A 21,425-nucleotide genomic window follows, 5' to 3' on the forward strand; every position below is an offset into this window, starting at 1 on the left:
ACCACAGAAGTCCACAGGAACACTGCCATTCACTTTGAGAGGTGGAAGATCCAGCTCAAAATTTGCCAATCTGCAATACACGTTCCTCTTGCCAGTGTATCTGTTTACAGACCAGCGGCATTATAATAGAATCGTTAACCTCCTTATGCTGTTTAGTTACCGCTTGGCGCCTATGAGGCTTATGGAGACACACAATCACTCATGGACTTTGACTGATGGCAAGTTCAGCCCTGTTTTCTATTCCTGTATTACATAAGAAAAGATGACAACATTTCTTTCACCTAGAACTCTCTTCTTATTTGAACTGGCTTGGCAAACGGTGCAAAGCTGGTGCACAGTTGATGCTGTGGGTTCCTTGCCAACTATTTGCAATGGGCATTCATTTGATCACTTGGCATTTGAAATTTGTTGCTTTATCCACAGACTAAGCTGCTCCATCACCTTGCTGTGATCCAGCTCTGTCTCAGCTTCCCCAACAAATTGCTTCTGCTGCTTCCTTAGTTGAATTCCATCTGCTCACCACAATCAATATCATTTCCTTAGCTGAAATGAATCCTGGTTTAGAAGCATGTGAAGTAATCTTAACAAGAGCCCAAGCTGAAAATCGAAGTATAGAGGAACTGAACTGGTTCCTGTTTACCATCAGTTTACTCACTCTATTAAAATATATGATCCCTCCCTGTCCCCTATCTGGTTGCCAACTCTACAGAGTGAAGACTGTCACCTATTATTCCATGTTTATAGTACACTACTACAATGTGGCCTTACCTCAAATCAATTGCCAGGCCCTCCTGTAACACAAATGAACACCAACATTTCCATCAATCAAACCTCACCTAAATGTGTTTGTGCGAGAAACCAAAAAGAACAGATGAGCGCATGATTGATTTGAAAAGCTGCCGAGAAGTAGCGTGAGAATATTGCTGTCAGCAAACCATTCTGTGGTAATCGTACAGAAGAAATGATGAGACGTATCTAAATATTCTAGTGCAGTTTAAATTAGAAAAACATCTGTTTAAAGGAAATATCAACACTGATTTAGCTTTCCTGACATTTTTTGCATAGCTGGTCTGTTAACACAGCTATCAGGTTAACTGCCAAGTAAAATGGATTCTTCCCCCATAACTTTATATGAAAAGATGACTGTGGAAGCAGGGTTGTAGCTCTCAGATTCCCAGGAAAACGCAGAGACAAAATCCTACCTGTTGCTCGGAGGTCTTTTAGCTTCTCAAAATCATCATCGAAGTTGGCAGATGTCTTGTCCTCATCTGTGTCTGACCTGTTGGCATCACCCTACAGAGAGGAGAAGGATAATTAACAGATCAGATTCATTTAAACTTTAGCACAAAAGCCATCTGGATTACTTAGCAGCTCAGAGATACCTTGGCTCCCCATGGTTAGTTTAAGTGTGACCCCAAGAATGAGGAGGGCAGCATGGCCAATTCCCTCTGACACTGCTCTGGGTAGGTCCATCTTCTTTGTTTCGATTCATTTTCATACTTGGACAGAAAGGATGATTCTGTAATGTCATGGTGTTTCCTACACTGCACCCAGCCTCACCGAACAGCGTATTCCAGGGGAGAACACGAAAGTGCAGCTGTAATCAGAGGAGTGACTAAGACAAATTGGCACCGTGGGGTTCCGTATTTGCACTCTCCATGATCCCAGCTGAAAGCACTCAGGTTTTAATGTCAAAGGATGTCAAAGGGTTTTTTCTTTATTTGACAGCACTGTAAATTTGACTTAGATCTGAAAACCCAGCCCTGATTTGCTTTCTTCATGCTGGTTGGTAATCGAGATTGTATTGGGAAATCTCTTGGCAACAGAGAAGCTGAGGCAGAAGGAAACGGGGCCAGTTTGCCTGGCAGCACAGTATCATCTCAGGACAGAGAACAGCCAACTGCCCTCAGAGTGGCTTTCCTCCTGGAAGTCCAGTTATTTCTTTTTCCCTTTCATGCATATCTGCCTCTGTGACCACAAATGACCAGCCTAAATAATGCACAAGCCTGGGAGAGAAGAGCTTTTGTCAGGTTCTCCTCTGTTGGGGGAGGTTGGCAGAGAGGAGATTCCAGAAGGCTGTCGGCACGACGCTGGCTTGATCCATCAGGACTGCAGAAAAGCTGTGCAAATTGATAGCAAATGGTTGGATTAAAGCAGCTGATCCCGAAAAAACAGGAGCACAATTCCTTAACTGATGTCTGAACGAATCGCCGTGGTTTCTAGAGACATGGTGCTGAAGTGGCAGTGAGCTTAATTTGCTCCATGATGTATTGCAGCCAAACAGACAGGATGACTGAGAGCCTTAAGCTCCCTTATTCATCATCTCTGTTTTGGAGCAGAAGCACTAATGCAGAGTAGATGAAAGATTTGCATAATTTTTGACGGTTTGCTTTTCCAGAACAGCTCTGGGGTAGACTGCAAAATGACATGGGACCAATGTAAGCACAAATATGCAATTATGACCCTGTTTGAAGCCTGGCTGCCTGTTGTCCTAAGCACAAATGTACTAAAAATGGCTTTGTGGCCACTTAAGCCTCTTCTTTTTTAGGGATACTCCTGCCAAACTTGCTCCACAGGCAGATCAGAACCTGAGATCAAGCTGAGACTACATACTGGGATTCAAAGTACAATTTTTAGTGTTGCTGAAACACTGCTGATGGTTTGGAGCTTAGAGCAGCTGTAATGTGCACCCTCATAGCTGCACAACTCTCCCAGGAGTCTCTCTCCATCAAAGTAAAAGAAATACCTGAGGAGAGGGAGGAGAAGTGGACCTCAGTGTCTTCTACAACTGCTAAGAGCATCCCTCTGTAAGAGGGCAAAGTCCAAGGGGTCAAAACAAGAATTTCTGCTGTATTCCTAACATCCCAACAGAGCCAGGGATGGCAACAGAAAACCCCGGAAAATCCACTGATAGTTCTTCCTGGTACTTGTCCAAGGAGATTGTAAACATCTTTGGTTTACAACCACAGCTAAGTTATGCATTTATAAGTGCAAGACTTGAATCAAGCCCCGGTAGCTGAAATCCAGCCCTGAGACAGGTTTTCTGCAACACAGCTAACACCTCACCGGGAGACAACTGACAAGCCCATAGGCTTAATGTCAGGATTAGTAATAAATGGAAGTGGAGAGCAAAATGTGCCCTTCAAATGTCATGCCTGTGGTTGCTGGCCTTTTCTGAGGCAGCACTGGGTGAATAATACAAGATTTGAAAACTACTCCTTACACACATGTAAATCAAGGAGCCATTAAACCGGAGCAAGAAAACAAGAGCCGTTTGGCTAGGTCTGTCATCAGAGAGTATTGCACGAGGCTGCACATTTCTGGCTTTACATTAACAGGTGATTCAACATCCAAAAGGGCAGGTAAGGAGCAGGATCTGTACTGTACAAAGACACCCGCAAGCTGCCAGGTTGCAGAGTGGAGAAAACTTTCTTCTGCCTTAAAGCAATGAGGAACAGAGGATGCAAACTGTTGTACGAGGGCTCTCTGTGCCTGAATGCAGGATTGCTTGAGGAGCAGCTTCCAGTCAGTCAAGTCACACATGCTGGTTATCGTCCGTTTGGGTTTCCTTGGCATCATGTCCTCTTTTTCCACCCAGATTTGCTGGTTGGTGGAATCTGAGGATATCTCACACATCTGGCCACTGAATAACTCGGAGCTACCGCATGGCCAACTGAATTGGTTGCTTCTGCATTAGTTCAGGAAAATCTACTACTTTAGCACAGACTTCAGTGTGCTACAGCCTGTGTCATTTTCTAGCAGAACTGGGTTTCAGCACAGACACTTTGAATACGGCTGAGGCTCTCCTAGAGGAAAACCCCTTCTGGGCTGGAAGACAGAGGCTACTGCGGAGCCTGTACGAATACCGCAAATCCTTTGCTTTGGTCTTATTAGGTTAGCGGCTAAAATGTCCAAATCCATCTGCAACAGCTTGCGCTAGAACAGGAATATGGCAAAGGTGCTACAGTATCCAGAGCAAAGCCAGGAGATGCTGAGATTGGTAACACTGAGAAAATACAGGAATTTGGCAATAAACAGTGTCAGCACGAGCTCCCGTCACTGACACATGGAATGTAGGCTTGTTCTTGGAAAAAGACCTTCTTGCGCTTCTTGGTCAGCTGTGCGGGATCTTCAGGGCATGGACCACACTGTACAAGACATCAAGATGCCCACTAAAGCAGTGCTGAGCTGTGAGGTTTGGAAGCCATGAGCTGGACAACTTGTGTCTTCTCTGTGGGTGCAGGTGACACTCACCACCCTCAGCATCCATGAAAGAGCCCTGAGTGACGTAGATCACGATTGTCTTTTTCCAAACTGGGGCTTGCATCCTGTTGTTTCAATTAATTTTCTTCTGCTAGTGCTGTGATGAAGCTAGGAGGGATGTTTTAATAATGAATCTATGCAGACATCCTTGAAAGACATAAATGTGGCTGTGCTGGCTTGAGAGAAGGGGATTTTTAGTCCATAAATATTTCAGTTATATTCCATGGTCAGTGAAGGTTCATCTAAGTGTGATCTGAACGTGGCAAAGGAGAGCATGATAACCATTTCTGGGGAAAAAAAATGAAAAGTGGAAAAAAAAAAAGCCCTATAAAAAGAATTTCTTTCTCCTCTTTCCCTTGGGAGTTAAGGTAGTGAAAACTGAAGCCATTATCTCATTTTCCTTCTGGCTCTGTGCATCTCTGAGCCGATCCAGCACTACGCAAACCCTCCCTTCTTGATAGTTGCAGGAAAAAAAAAAGTAATCATTATAGTAATTAAAAAATCTCAAAGCATGGCGTTAGCCCTTTCGATGCCACTATTCTTAGCTTTAACTGGGACTGGACGACTTTTGATAAGTCTCAAAAATTATATCCATTTGAACTAGGACTTTGAAAAAATCTTTTTAGTATTTATATGTCCTAGATCATCCTAAGTATCTAAAAATTTAATGTTTGTAACCTTGCAAGACAGCTTTTGAACAGCTGTGCTAGTAGCCTCAAATAACACGCAAGAGGCTGAGTCACAAAGAAAGGCTGGGACTGAGAACCAGTTCATATCCGACCTGGTCCCCATGACCAGAACTGGCTGGATGCGTTGAAGACCTGAGGTCCAACATAAAGAAACAAAAAAAGCAGGACATATGGGAGACTGGGTGAGTTAAATTAATCCTCAATTATTTCTTCCAGGTCACACAATAGACCCTGTAGAAGATCAATCAAAGTGCTGGTCTCCCAAGTCCCATGCCAAGTCCAGGGGGCCTTATTTGCAAAGGCAGATTTACAAGAGCTTACACATGCCCAAGCCAGCTCATCTACACCCCTGAACTTTAAATTCAGGGCTGCCTGCATGGCTCGATGTTGGCACTGACACGGATTCATCCCTCCACGTGCTTCTCAGTTTTCACCCTCCCTCTGCTCAGATCTCTTACCTCTGCCTGGAAGCCTTCGACCAGAATGGCAACGAGAAGGTTGAAGAGCACGTAATTGCCGAAGGTCATCAGGGCCACGAAGTAGAGTGCTGCCCACGAGGACGTAGATGCCATCCCGTTGTACAGGACCACGTTCCAGTCCTCTTGAGTGAGGATCTGCAGAGACGTGAAAGGGAAAACTCTCTAATTACTCCACTCCTCTCATGCACAGTAGCTGCAAACACAGGCTCATCAATATCATCCTCTCTTTTTGACCTTTTCTGAGCACAGTCATTAGCAGGTCTCATGAGAACAGACCACAAAACATTCCTTTATGTAGATGTCTGCATGTGAGAGCTTTCTCCTGGCCAAACCTCCCGCTCTCAAGGCAGATCTGGCACAACGGTGCCCACAGAGATGACCAGTTCAGATCCTAGATATGGTAACAAGAAAGATGTGCTGATACGAGTCCCATCATTTGGTGGCGGACTTGCCTCCTTTAATAACCATCAGAAGATAACAGACCTGAGGCCAGAGCTGTTCTCTCCTTTTGGGTTGCTCTTTATAATGCATCTGGAGCTAAAGGAAAGGGTAGGGGACATGATATTTGATGACATACGTGACATTGGGTGGCTCAGGAAACTCAGGGAAGCAAAGTGGTTTCCATTAGGTAAAAGCACTGACAAGCTGGGCAAAAAAAATGCATCTTTGCAAAGTTTTGCTGCAAGGATCCTTCCCCAGGGATTCCCGCTCTCCTGGGTTTCCTGGAGTTCAAAAAGCCTGGGGCCTAAGAGAAATGGATGACAGATTCATGCTCCACATTAATTCATGCTTACAATGAAAATGGCCTCTAACCCTCCTAAAAACAAGGTAGCTTTGGGGACAGGAATGCAGTCAGCTGCACTGAGTCATGCCACTCACACAGTGACGATTTTTAATGGATTGCTTCTCTGTTAGGGCTTATAGAGACCAGCTAACTCAGGAACATGATCATTTTGCCCTAATAACTTTGCAGTGCCATTTCAGTCCAAATTTGACACTTACTCAAACAGCATTGTTTTTTTGTTTATTTGTTGTTTTTGTTGTTGTTTGTTTGTTTTCTTTTTTACGTGAAAGAACTTGTCTAGGTGGTCTACATTAAAAGCTCCCAGAGGATCCACAGCTTACCTGAAATACAGTCACAATGGCCCAAAGTAAGGAGTCAAAATTCTTTCGGTCTGGAACTGTGTCTCCTGTATCAGTTTTCAGGCTGAACTTGCATCCAAAAAGATGCATGCCGAGAATGCTGGAGTGGGAAAAAGGGAGACGGAAAAAACACATTATTGTGCGAAATATGGTTGCAGGGAGGACTGCAGTGAATTTTTGGATGCCTCCCCCCTGTCAGTGTTTGGTGTGCCAGTGGTATGTCCCAGAAAGAGGGCTCTGTTCCACCACTGACATGATCACTGATCGAACTGCCATTTAGTTCTCCTGTGTCACATTCCATTACAATTGTCTACACTAAGACAAATCAGGGATCTCCTTTGTCTAGAAAATGACAAACCGTATTGTCAAAAAAGACAGAAGTCTTAGAGTCTCTACAACCTCCATCTCAAATATAACCCTGGTAGAGTCAGTTACTGGCAGATTCCTGAGACATGGCTAAAAGAGCCTCCCAGGAACTCCAGCGCAATCGTTGCCTGTTTGTGTACTTCATTAATCTACAGAATTACAGTAGTTAATGAAAAATAGAGACCAAAAAGAGGTAAATAGGTGTCTGCTTGCCAGTCTATTGTGAGCACTTCTATCATGTAGGTAGCCTAGCAAATGCAGCATATTGTTATTCTAATCTACATATTACTTAAGCAAGCTGAAAAATTAATCAAAGAAGAGCTGCAGCCTCTGGTACCTGAAGATAAAGATGAAGAGCATGAGCAACATGCAGAAGGTGGCTACGTTGTCCATCGTCTTCATCAGGACCACCAGCTGGCGACGGAGGGCCGGCATGAAACGCACCAGCTTCAGCACCCGGAGCAGCCGAAACGTTCGTAGGACAGAGAGGCCTCCATCTGACTGGCCAATGATCTCCCAGACACTGCAGGAACAGCAAAAGAACTACAAACAACAGCCCCGAGCAGGCTGGTTTCTTACAGGATACCACACTGTTGAAGCCCTAAAGGGGTAGTTTATTTGTTGCTACCTCCTTGCTTCTGAAAAACACCTTCGCTTCCTAGCTGCGCAGACACACATGCTCGTACACAAACTATATCCTTCATAGCTGGTTTCTTGATTCTTTAATTCCCTTGCTTTCTGTGGCTCTTCACACCACAACGTGTCTCCTGCTAGTCTGCATCACTACAATCGGCCACAAGGCTTGCCACAAAATGTGGATCATAATTTTGCTAATATTCAGCGGGATTTACATTTGTTAGGGTAGGCTGGTGTGATCAGGCCACAGACTGGCCTTTGTTCTGGGTCTCTATTGCTCTTCACTTCTCTGAATTGAAGTGATGGGCCAACTGAAGTCAAGAGCACTCTCCTGGTTTACACCTTCTGTGCCTCCCTTGACTTCTCTGCCCCAAATTACTGATGGAGGGGTGACCAGCACCGCTAGAAAGAATCCCAGCACAGAGAGGTGCTGCACGATCTTCTCATCCACAGGCTGTGACATCCCCAGTTTAGGCTGGGACAGTGATCCCCTGGGAGAAGACAGCAGAACTGTGCCCTCTTCTGCTTGCCCTGTTCCAGCCAGAGTTATGGGTTAATTTGGGAGAGGGAGGACATGCTGCTGGGACACGGACACCCCCAGCACTCCTTTCCCAGGACCAGCCACTCTGCACTTCAGTGGAAAATTGGCCACAGTGCCAGATGTGTGGCATAAATAGACTTTGTTCTCCATCTGCTAGGTCCATTTACTTTGGACAGCCCTTCTAATAACAGGAATCGAAAAGGCCAGCAAAATTATAGCACATCATACCCAGAGATCCCTGGACTAACATGTCATTCCTGTACCCCATCCCACTCCCCAACTGGTCTGAGCCCTCGGCAGAAAAGCCACAGTAGAGATAGAACTGGCAGTGACCTGATGACAACTATGATCCCGTCAAAGATGTTGTACGGGTTCTTGATGTAGCCAAAGATGCCAAAGGCAAGGAGTTTCAGGAGCATCTCCAGGGCAAACATGCTTGTGAAGACGATGTTACTGATCTCCAAGGCGTTGGTCAGCTCGTCCGGCTGCAGGGCAAAAAAGCAACATGGTCAAACAGAGGAAATGGCTAAAATGCAGATCCGTTCCTCCCGCTCTGGGATTTGTGCTAATGATGCACAGGTGCTACATCTTCCCGTGTTCCTTCCAGAGAGTCATGGAGGCAGGTAAGTGTCTGAGCGAAACAGCAGACAAGCCTCATGGACAGTCCCTATGAGTCTTACTGGAAACACAGAATCCCAGCCCATTTCTGGAGTGGTCGCAGAACAACTGTGTCAAATACACGGGCCCAAAAAACTAAAGCTATGCAAAGGAGAGGGCTTGTTCACTGCTGCAAGGTACAGGTATCCAGGTGAGTGGCTAGTATGGCTTGTAAGGCTTCTATTTGGACTTGCATTGGTCAGGCTGTTTTAATCACACCAACCCCAGTAGAGCTTTATGGATACTGTTATATCCATAGCAGGATCCCTGTCAATACAGCACAGCTCTATTCATATATAAACAAAGTACTTTTCTTGCAGGCATCTCTTAAGAGAATTGGGAAAACAAATACCTTAAAATGTCAATAGGATCAATAGTTTTATCTACCTTGAGATCTCCATTTGGAAACTGTCCCCAAAAATCCCCAGGATCGTTTTTCCTTCTGAAGTCCTAGTTAATAATATACAGCAGATTTTGTTAAAATGACAGGATGGCCCTGAGTGTCAGGATTCCCTCCAGGATCAGCGCGGGCTTCTCTGAGTGTACAAGACTTCATGCAGCTTAGCTCCAAAACTCGTTTTACCATTCCCCTCCTTTATTACCAGCACCAAATTACCTTGGGCTACAGCCCTGCTTTTCAGACAGAGCCTTAGATGTGCCTTTCCTGGGAAGCACAGCAACGTTTCCCCGTTGCCTACACTCCAAACCGTGGCACAGCAGGGACAGATGCAAAAGGTGGGATGCGGTTTGCTCACTTAATACTGCTCCTTCAAACAGCACCAGGCTCCGCAATGCGCATTTCTAATGCTCACGGCCTGCTCCTTTGCAAAAGAAAATGAGTCTTTTCCATTTCCTCAGTGAAACAATATTGTCTAGAAAAAGGTGTTATTTTCATATCTGACTCATCTCCTGACTGATAATAGCTTCCTTTATTCCCCATCCGTCATTAGGCACTATGTTAAAAGTTGGCAGCTTCTTGAGGATGTTGTTGCGTGATTTGAGGATCCGAAGGGAGAAGACCATTGTAATTCTGTGGCACAGCCATATTTAACTCCACACTCTGCAAACCGAATCCTTGGCAACTGAAGGTGAAACAGTTAACTCGAATGTATGACGGGCCCACACATCCCCTACTACAGGCAGCGACAGTCTGTGGGCTGCTAATGAACCATCACTCACAAGCTAAATTACTTTATGCCATAGGCTGGCTTTGGCTCAAGCAGGAGAAAGAGCACTAAGAGCCTCAGTCCTCATGATTATAATCCATATACGCTAATTACTCAGGGACACCAGGGGAAGGACTGTGCAATTTTTGGTTCTTTAGTCTCTAGCAAGGGGTGGCCCAGATGGCTGCACGGTGCATTGAAGAGCCCGGTCACCGGGTTGTCCTCCTCACACCGTCCTTGCTGCAGGGACGGCGATTCCCTCCCTAACATCGATCACTGCTCGTCATGCTATTCCCTTCCAATGCCAAACCAACCTGGGCCTTCCTCTCGCAATGAAAACCCAGCTGAAGAAAAGGGCTGCTCTAAGATGCCATCTAACCAGCTCCCCACAGAGACTGAGCCTGAAATAGTCCCATGGAAGCCACAGCGGTGACAGGACATGATGCTCACAGTGTCCTGGAGCTGTTTGTCAGGAGCAGCGTGTGGCTGACACATTGGTCTCCCCTCGGCCAGGGTTATACAAGAGCATTCTTGACAAGAAGCGAAATAACTTGCTAGATTCCTGCATCCCTCCAGGCAGCAGACTGAGGGCTCCTTGGGACAAGGTGCTTGTGGCAGGCTGAGGATGGCTCGTTAGCATGTTGATGCTGCAAAATTAATGACACCGTCATCAGCAGGGAAGCTTTAGCTTGGGCAGATTTGAAAGCACAGTTGTTCTGTAGCACTTTCTGCAGGGAAACACAGAGAACCTGCCCATTGTGACCTGCAGTACCAGCAGCGGACTCGTCTGCTAAAGTCCAGCTTAATTCAGAGTTCTCCAAATTGACCTTGTTGCTGCCAGATGTGCTGCCAAGAGTCACAATTTTACTGTGAAAACTGGGGTAGCTGGTGATCATTTCAAAATCCCTAATCCTGGAGTTATGTCAATACAACAAGACAATCTCAGGAGTCGTGACCAAAAAGCCAGTATCCAGCCTGAAAAGCCTTAGCTGACCAAACTTAAAACAGCCTCAGGCAAACAGAAAGAATTTGTCAGTTGTTATTCTCTAAAACACCATGTTTTCTAAGCCAACCCCAAGATTTTTCTGTGGCCTGTTGAAGTCATGACATTGCAACCAGTTAATGTGCCGACACAATTGCTTATAATTCCTTATTGCTCACTCTCCAGTGCCGTAACTTTTGCTTCATATAAGAGTTCAGAAGAAAAGACGCAGCCCCATCTCGAGGGCATGAGGAGGAGGGGAGGACAAGGAGGTGGCCCAGATGAGATCATCAATATCTGCGATGAGGAGCTGACCCAGCAGATCGAGACACTGGGGGGATGCCTGGGCAAGGCTGAAGGACAGCTGATCTTCACTATCATTTAGTGGTGAGGCAGAACTAATCCGCTGACAAGGGCTGCTGTGACGTGAGGGGTTTGGAGTGCAAGTGACATGGAGACAAGAGCCACCAGGCACAGACTGGGATGGATGGCCCTGCGTGCTGACTGAGCTGCCGATGGGAGCTTTTGTGTGATTAGAGTGGGAGCTGAACAGCAGACGAGCCAAGCATCCAGCGCTACAGCCTTCCAATGTAATCACCGTCTTTCAACACCAACTGGAGCCTAGAAAACAGCCCGCCACAGATATTTTGATGGCTTATGAAATGGTTTGTTGTTTAGAGTGCAATTCATTTCCCAGTTCTCTCACTCCCCAATGAGCAAAGATCTCGGAGGAGGGTCAAGGAAGAGACATTTGAAAGCCGAGATGGATTTGACCATTCCCCTGGAGTCAACCACTAGGAGACACTGTTGTTTTGTTCAAATTTAAGCCAACCCCAGAGCAGGAATTTTTCCAGGAGTCTTTTTATCTGGGAAAAACAAAATGTTGATTTGCTGAAAACAAAACTTTTCATGGCAAGGATTATTTTTGTCTGACTTCCTGGCTGGAGGAAAATGAAGTTGCAACAAAGCTTTTAAATTGCTTCAATGCCTTGTCTTGACCTTCACAACATGCAACTTCCTTTCTAGCAAGGAATGGTTAACAAACAAAACTTGATGTCAAAATGTTGTACTTCCAACAGGGTAGTTCTAAAGTGGTATTTTTTGCTTTTTGCCAAATACTTTGTAAACCTTAGCAACTCTGACAGAAGGAAACTACTTCCCCACCACAGGGCTCCAAACTATACCAGTGAAAATGATTCAACCGAACCCTCATACTTTGGGCTGCAGGAGTAAGTTTCCCACCATTCAAGAGAAGGACAGAAACTGTGTGGGATCCATTTCTAAGACTTCAGCATCCTTGGAAATGAGTTTAAAGCAACAGCCTTGACTCCAGGCAAAACATGAGCCAGGAAAGCACAACCACCTCTACTCACTTTGAAGGCCATATTTATGCTGTGGAATATTTCAGCGATTCAAACCCATGTTTTTATTAGGGACAAACCTCAAACGTTTCAGCAGTTCATTCCAAGTTCAGATAAACAGACAAAAAAATCCTTTTCTAAATAGTTTGGGTCTGAAAATCACGGAAGACTAGTCTCTTTCTGAGGATCTGATACTTCTGGTTTTAGCAAGAAGCAGCACAACCCCACAGCCTTCCCGGAATCGGGAGAGATTCAATAAAAGAGAAACCCATAATGGTCAAATTATTGATGGCTCCTACAAGCAGAGGATGAAGAGCAGGAGTGGGACTTTCCAGCTTTAGATTCTCTTTGTGCAACTGAATTACAACAGTTCTTCAAGCAAGACACTGTCTCTTTGTGCCTCTCTTTCTCCTCTTACTTGTCTTCTACCTCGTCTCTTTTGATTGCTGCATTCACAACCACATATTTTACATAGCTTGGGTTAAATCACCAGCAGAATAGCACCAAGCCTTGGCTGGGGCACCTTTTTATTCTGATATCGAGGAGAAATAATCACTCCTGCATCAGACTGGAGAAAAGGACTGTTAGACACCTGGTCCCTCCTGCTGAACGACCAGGGAAGGAAGTTTTCAGAATAAAAGATGTGCTTTGCTTCAGAAATCCCTCACCAAGCCCAAAGCAGCCGTTCGACTCCTCCTGAACAGGGAGAGCTGAGGCGGCAGAGACGCAGAGGAGTGGTAAACAAATCCAGAACATTTAGTCTCATAAACATCCTTTGCACTTGTGTTGTTTTTTTCTCTAGTCCTGGGCCTAAAGCTGTCAATGGGATTTTGAGCACTTGTTTACACTGGCTTTTCTGCTTTATATTTTTAAGTTGGGTCTGCAGAGACTCTGACCGGGAAGAGGAGAGATAACGAACTGTCAGTTTGCGCTTTGCTTCCGGACACTCTGTATTTTCTCTCTTCACCCTGGTTTTGAGGGGCTGTCGTTTTCCAATTTCTAGCTATCCCATTGCAACAGATCTCACCTGTCTGCAGCCTCTGGCATCATCCCCATTTCACAGAATTAACAACCAACGGGAACGCATGAGAGAGGGACGGAACGGGGAGAAGGCATTCAGGCTAATTACAATGAGGTGGAAGAGGGAGGGGAAATCTGACACATGCAACTTTTTAGATTAAGAAACCCAAACCACAGCAATTAGGGCAATACTGGATAACCCACCCAGCACCGAGCAACTTTATTTTTTAGTATGCTCATAGGTCACGAAGGCATTTGTGACCTATGCCCAAGGACTAAAGGTGGGACCAGCTCCCGATGTTTCCTAGCAAAGATCCATGAACAGCGATGCACGGAACAACACCTTGAAGGAACAGGTCTAACTCCAAGGATTTATCTTCCCTCCAGCCCTTCTGCACAGCCTGCACCTCCTTCTAAATATTAACACAAACTCCTGCCTTCCAGGAGCCAGGCAGTGGTGATCTATAGGAACAGGGTTTGAACACTCTGCTCCCCACCATTGAAAGGAAACCTAATTATGGGGATTTTAAGATACAGGCAGGGTCAAGAACTCAAGAATTCCTGCTGTTCCACTGAAGGCTTTTCCAGGCGGCATCCACTTGCTGCACAGACACACAGGGGATGCCAGGACACTTGCAGTCTCGGTTGTGATGTCACCAGCTGCAAAAAGGGAGACGGCCTCAAAAAAACCATGCAAAGCGATACCGAATGCAGTGCAATTCTCCTTCTCGCACAGCGGAGCGGGGAGACGGCGCCTTTGGCAGCTCAGCCTCACGCTTCACCTTTTCATGGCACAACTGACATCTGTGCTCGCTCGTCAGAGAGGAGAACCAAGACACCGCAACCAGCCGCCCTCGGGGTCCATCCCCGCCACGGGGTCTGCAAGGCGCAGGGAAACCCTCCGCACCTCCAGCGTACACCGATGGCAGAGCACGGAGCTGTGCTTGAGCCAGCTTTTCCTCTACGGAGGGAGAGTAAAGCCTGCTTTGCTCTACTCAGAGCCATATAGCCGTCTACATAACTAATCTGTTTAACTGATGGATTACTGGGCTCCATACTACATTTGTAGGGTTTATGTGCCGCTGTGAAAGCAATAGTGAGATGAAAGCCAGTTTTCTGGGACAGATTAAGGCGATGGTTTGGGAGGGATTAGACTTTTTTAATAAGAAATATTGTTCAAAAATTGTGGAAAATACCTTAAATGAATTTGAAGCGCTTGCACCACAGGAGAGGAGCAAATCAATGACATTGCTAAAGAGAGCCTAAAATTAAGAAGTATTCCTCTAACTTTTTCTAAAAAGCTAGAACACATACAGAATGTGTGTATAATACTAATGTTATAATATAGCGTTTGTATAATACTAATATTACAGGCAGACTACCACTGCACTTGGCAGTGAGCATCAGTCTGCAACCCTGGACCTGTGTGCCTTCTGAATACAGGATGAAAGTTTGGATAAGTTGCATGGGACTGTTGGAGGCTGGGTTCAACCCATGGGGGAAGCGCAGGGGTCTCCAACCCACAGCCTATCTCCGTCCTTTCCTCTCCCCGAAGGTGGCTGGTTTATCCCAGTCCTCACAGCACCCACGGCTCCCCCTGCCCACAGCTCACCTGCATCCAGAGCAATCCCCAAATTCTTGCATTCCTAACAAGCTCAAGCTTTGTATTTGAAACCCTCAGCTGTGTTTCCTGCACACTCACACCTTCGGAAACTTAAATCAAACACCAGTTTCCTGACTGTATCCTTTTCCTACAGCAAATTCAGTTGAAGAGGAGCCTTAGTCTCCTCAGAAGACATTGACAGTACTCCTGGGCACAAGCTCAGAGCCCTCCGAAGTCAGCCCAGCAACCAGACACAGCATAGGACAGGCCCAAGCTAAAGTTTCTAAATGCTTAATGGAGTGTACAGGAGAATCTGTCACCTCGAGCACCCCTGAGGCTATTAATTATTTATCCTGTCCAGAACAATGTAATCAGCCATTCAGCAGGAGAGTGGATACACTACGTGCAACTGGGGGCTGGTCTCTTCCCCCAGTCACAGCAGGGATTTATCACCCAGGCAGAGGAATTCTGTCCTGCCGCCCCCAAAGACCCCCGCTCTGCACACCGGGACAAGAACAGCCTGAATATCACCGCAGATTTACACTGGGATGCAGAAACGATGCAGTTTGAGGGGCCCATGTGTTGTCCCCAAGCTTTTGCCCAGCCTGTGCGGGGGCTGAGCGCTGGTGATCACGTAACTGAAAACACTGGTAACTGAAAATACTGGCCCGAAACCCCAGAAATGAGCAGCTTGAGCCAGACAGTGGATTTCACACCTGAATAAGAGCCCCATGTGCTCTGGGAACGTCTGCAGGCTCTGTCAAAACCAGCTCGGGCTGGGCTGAGGAACACGATTCACACTCCAGTAATGAAATATAAGTGTATAATGTGGTGAAACTGTAATAATAAACTTAAACACCCTCCGGCCCAGAAGAAGGTGGAAGAGCGAAGCCGCAACATCTCGCAAGGGGGGACTCAACACCGTGGCATTTATATGCAGAAGGGACAAGGTTGCCCTAAACTCTGCAGGGTGTATGTTTGGGTTTTTTACACCTATTTCGTTCTAATGTCTCTGAAGCACATTGGGAAAAGATCCTCTTGGAGGGAATGTAAAGAGCCCAAAGCTCGCAGCCAAAGCAGGGACCCACCAGGGAATGTGACATCTCTGACAACTGCAAGCAAATGTGAGGGCTACATTTTGACCTTTCTTTTTCTAACCCCCCTCCCCCCCCCTTTTTTTTTTGCATGTCAAAGACCCAAGAGAATAATTTTGATATTTCTAATGTAATTAAACAAACAACCAAACCAACCAAACAAATGAACCCCAAGCGATTTACAACCTGGCTTCTCTCCTCCTCTGCATTCCCTGCCCTTTTAAAAAATATGAAGAATAATGCAAGCGGGCCTTTCAGTTTCTGCATTTTAAAAACATTTCCTTTTAAATTTTTTGATGTAATTTATTTACTACAACATAGGAATCTTACTCTCCTAAAATCAACTTCAAGCCAGTTTAGTCAATCTAGACTATGGTTCCAACCACAGAAAATGCCTTGCATTCATACGATATAACGCCTCTTACTAGCAAAAAATGGCTTGGATGGTGCTTTCCCATGCACATGAGCACAGCTGAAAGTTATTTATGCTCTATGGCCTTGGAAAGGGACCAGGGACTTGAACCAGGATGCCCTAGCTCCTAGAAAACCGCCCTGGTCACCAAGATATTTGCTATTCCGAGGTGCCTTCTGCCCTGTGTTTGACAGCCAGACACCACAAGCTCTCAGAACCAAAGGCCCTTCTCATGAAGGGTTTCAGCGTCATTAATGTCTCTACTAAAAGCTGTGACTTTGATGAGTTTGTGCTTTCTGATGAAAAAAAATGTATTGCTGCAAGATTTCCAAATGAGCTCTAGTTAAAAGCGGGCTGGAAACAGGAGACAGAGAGAGAGAGATCTCCTCCTCGTATCTACTGATGAACGTTCACTCTCTGGCTTTCGAATTAAAAATGGAGAATTTATTCTCTCAGTCACCTCTACTCTCAGGTTTTATGCCTTCCTCTAAATGAGATCCTTCATGTGGAGCGAAAACGGTTTAATTGAAGATAGCCGATGGTAATTTTTCCTCCTTTCAATTGACCTACTTGATCTCCTAATGCTCTACGGAATTGCTTTTACCTCTCTGCTCTGTGGCATGAAAGTCACTGCTAATAATTGCTTATCCAACTCTGTATGGCCAGAGAAATGCAAAACACGCTGCTCCTTTCTGGAGCTGCAAATGGGGCATCAGTGGAGGAATGGAGCAAGCTGCATACAAGCATGATACACTCCAGGTTTAAAAAAACCAAACCATGAGAATTAATATTATCCGGCAATCCCAAAGTCATATACTCTCTGGAATTTTTGCATGAATCCTTCAAGTTCACTTGGTGTTGACTCCTGGCTGAGGGTGTTTCCTCCAGAAGAAACCTTGGCTGCCACATCTCCATCTTCTGCAACAAGAGCTACAGATCCGAGCCTTTGTTCTCCGGGATAATCAACTCTGCTGGAGCTTCCTCAGGAAGCTTCCCAGGCCGAAGGTCCCACATGGCACAACAGATTTGCAGTATTACTTTCCCGTTCCTCAGTTTCATTCAGCAAAACGCAATTTCATTTCAAGTGGCATAAACGCCAAGCTGGATTAGATCAATTGCCGTCTTCTCCACCCTCCGGAGGAAAGGACCTGGGCAATCTGAAATGCTATCAGCACACAAAACTAAAGCTACTATTTTTGAAAAGTAGGCCAATCAGCTGGATTATGTCTTGATGGAGGATCGCTCGGTCTGACAGATGGCTGAAACAATAAGCCTTAAAATGAAAAAAAAAAACAAAACAACAACAAAAAACCCCTATAATATAACTTGCTCCCCAACAAGGCCAGAAGTGCTCAGGTTTAGTTACTAAATAAGAGGTCACAGGGGGAAGGAGCCAGCTCTCCAGATACCAACTGAGGACGGATGTCTCCAGCAACACAAGAGCCCCGGGCAGCTCACCTGGGGCTGCTCACCCCCACCAGCACCAATACACTGAGCAGCTTCATTGGAAAAGAAGAAAAACAAATATGCCTGAACTGAGGACACCTGGAGACGCCTCTGGCAACTTCCCAGTGTCTCAGAAATGGACCCGTTACTTGTACCCCTTCCCTCTTCTCTTAAGCAGCTGTTAAATGTGAGCAGGGTTCTCTCTGCCATCCCACCCCACGCCAGCTCGGATCCTCCAAGAGCCTCTGGTGAAAGTCCAAGGAAATTATACGGACTGAATCATTCCCATCCATATGCTGGTGGAATCCTTCAAAGAACCGGCAGATCTGCGAGGCATGACATCTCTTAGCAAGGCCTGTGTTGACTGTCATCCAATATATTTGGCTTATCCCTTGCCTTAAAAATATTACAATCACACAAGGAATTATAGTCACACAATTCTTGTCCACTGCAAACCCTTTTTTCCCTTGACCACTATCTGTGCTGAAATCAGTAACAAATGGTCAAAAATCATCAGCCTAAGGCCTGGAATCAGCTTTGCTGGCTAATCACAAAGCAGGCATTAGAAAAAAATAATGCATCATTCATAGGGATCTATATATATTTTAATATTTAAGCTGGAAATATCTTGTAATCCATACCATTAACTAGAAAGAAGAGCTAGGCTCTACCTTTTCCTTTTAGATGTAAACTGAATCACAATATTTCAGGAGCTGGAGAATTTAAGAAAAAGCACACAATCCTGTGAGACACGCTATAAAAGGACATACACAAAGAACATGGAAATGTGCTGCAGCCCTTTCAGACAAAAACGAACACAGGGGCCCTGCCTCAAGGAGTCTGCAAAAGGAATCAAGGTTAACTGTTGATTTTCCTTGCTAAAATCTTGCAGCCAAGCTCCGAGCGCATGTTTCTGACTGTGCACAGAGGTTCTGGGGTGCCCATCAGTGGCGGCTCCCACAACGTTCATTAAAGGTGGCAGGAGCGTGGCCGTTGTGAGAATAAAGAACCATTTCCAACCTCTCTGCTTGTACTGCAAGAGGCACCTTTAGCGATGATTACATGATCTTTATCCACATCCAAGTGAGAGGTTTGCTCTCCGATAACACAGAGATCAAAGGCCTTCGGGTTGTCATTAGCAGGCAAACTCAATAGAAGCTGTTTACTTCACCCAAGCTAATGGCACTGGAAATATTTAATCAAAAAATGGACACACTCTCTCTATTACTGCCAAGATGATTCAGAAGGGGCCACTTAAATCTATTTTGTCAAACCATTACTCATCCCTTGCTAATAGACCTTTATGGAGAGTCCCTTTGAAAAATGCGCGTTCGTGATTTGCGGGTTGTGTACTGGTATTAAGAGATGAGGCGCATCAAGAAAACACGACGGAGGATTGCTGGGAAGAAGGGGATGGGGAATGTGTTTAGTCTATATCTGACAAAGACCTTGACTTTGTCATCTTTTAAGCCCAAGGACAGGAAGCTGAAGTGGCCTGAGGGGGAAATAAGTTCAAGGAGAGGATAATTCTTGAGAAAAACTGGAGCAATCTGCTGTAACTGATGTTTGAGTGCTAAGCAGAAGGTGGAAAGATGGAAGATCAGAAGACCTTTTCTGAGGTTCAAGGATCTTAGGGTAGAAGAAAGAAAATATGTTGGGTGGACACCAGGAGAAGATTTGGTGGTGTGTCTTACAGAACAGCAGGTGTTGCCTCCTTGAGCCTTCATTCTGGGGACACCAAGGGAAGGTTCAGCGTCTACAATGACACGCCAGATGTAAGGACTCCTAAACACTTTTCTGAACTTCTAGACTAATGCCTCGTCTCTCCTGTGGTCCTGAACACATATCATACACTTGGGCGCAGGCAGATCTTTATGGGCTTTGATTAACCAAGGACGTTCACTCTGGGGTAGCCTTAGAAGATATGAAACCACTTATGACCCTCATATAGGGAGAGCTGATACTCCCTTAGAGCAAGAGGATGGACTAGGTGAGTTGAGCTCAATCTGCTGTGATTTTTGTGACACTGGGCCAAAAAGATCTCTTGGATTCTTAGGATCTAAGCCACTGCTAAGATGGGTAGCTGCTACTTATAACTTTTTTCATAAGCTGATGAAGATCTGTCCTCAGGGACATCCTGTGAGGAACCTCCAGCCCTTTTGTCCTCCAAGACAGGACTGCACTCGGTACAGACTCTGCTTTGAGACGGTTTCTCTGCAGCTTCCAGAAACACTCATGAAGAACTTAAGATTTAAAAGCTTCATCAGCGTAGAGACAATTATCTGCAAATCCACGTCTGTAATACAGGCAGCAACTCCTCTCTGCTCTGCAGCAAAGGTAGGCGAGGAGCCAAGAGAACAAATTCAGAGAAAATCCACCCTTCCTCACCTCTAGCAAACCTGAAGCAACCCAAGCAATTGTTACAAGCTTATTTTTGTCCCTGAGAACACAATGCAGCGAAGAGCCCAGGGTGCTCTACCCTGCAGCCAAAGCAGGCAGATGGGAACTTCAGAGCTGCCACGCTGTTCTTGCAAGTAAATTATTGATATATCCTTCTGAGCCGTGAGCATCAGACTAAAGTGGCAATTAAAACCATCCACAATGATCAAAAGGAAAAGGCAAAGACAAGAAGATACAAACCCAGAGTCTGTCTATGCCAGCAACCTGCAGCATGTGCCATTATGATCAGCAACGAAGGCTTTTAGGTCCTGCTTTTTCAGGTGGGTCTTCAATAAGGGTTTGCAGGCGGACAGTGGTGAGCAAACACACCGTCACCATTTCTGCTGGAGACAAGGGAATGAGCTGCTCCTGGGACCTCACTGCCCCATTTTAGCTTCTGCATGTGTGCAAGGCAGACATTCCAACTCAGAAATATAAAAATAGCCAGTACAGGCACCATCATCCCTCTGGCTCCCTGAGCCAACGGCACTTTGTTTCGCTACAGCAAGAAAGGACATGAGAGGTCGGGAAGGAACCAGAAGGCAGAGTCAGTGTCGCGGCATCACTTGGACCTTGCACAGAATGAAATCTTGGAATGACAGCATGTGAGCACAAAACAGCGGGAGAGCTCGGCAGCTCCTGTTCCTCCTCACATGGGCTGTTTGTATCTTACAGCTACTGGATTTTCAGCTGGCGGAATTCCCTCATTTCCGTGGAACCACCACTGAGTTTGGAGATGGCCCAGTGCTTCCACACTTCCACCTTCTTGACAAAAACAAAGCCAAACCAAAAGAAACCCAAAAAAAGCCCAACTAAATGAAATTATATTAAACCACTACCAATACAATAACCAATGAATAAAATGAACAGGAAATAACTGTGCTGGCTTTGCAATGTGTTTCTCTTGTAATATTTATTTCTAATACTGGGAGAAGAACACAAAAATCTGGAAAACGGGACCTAAAAGTGAGGAGCTGACTTGCCATTGCTTCTTTCTTATTCCTTTTGCATGAAATATGCCTCAGCCCCAAGCACGCCCTGGATTTGCAGTATGTCTCTATTGTTATGGGAACAGAACTATTCAGAAAAAAAAAAAAAAAGTTTAGCTATTCTAATTATATATAATGA

General features: G+C 45.5%; 1 protein-coding gene across 1 annotated transcript in view; it reads right to left on the bottom strand.

Moving 5' to 3' along the window:
* The window catches only part of CACNA1H (calcium voltage-gated channel subunit alpha1 H), a 119,294-nt gene that overhangs the window by 41,561 nt on the left and 56,308 nt on the right, over window positions 1-21,425 (bottom strand). Inside the window, exons 9-13 of the mRNA XM_082064529.1 lie at window positions 8,451-8,602; window positions 7,278-7,463; window positions 6,557-6,674; window positions 5,411-5,566; window positions 1,203-1,293 (exon numbers count right to left, since the gene is read on the bottom strand). Coding sequence (XP_081920655.1) covers window positions 1,203-1,293; window positions 5,411-5,566; window positions 6,557-6,674; window positions 7,278-7,463; window positions 8,451-8,602 — 703 coding nt within the window. The remainder of the gene's footprint in view (window positions 1-1,202; window positions 1,294-5,410; window positions 5,567-6,556; window positions 6,675-7,277; window positions 7,464-8,450; window positions 8,603-21,425) is intronic.

The sequence above is a fragment of the Streptopelia decaocto genome (genome assembly GCF_964273445.1).
Source record: "Streptopelia decaocto genome assembly, chromosome: 13".
NCBI classification, from domain to species: Eukaryota; Metazoa; Chordata; class Aves; order Columbiformes; family Columbidae; genus Streptopelia; species Streptopelia decaocto.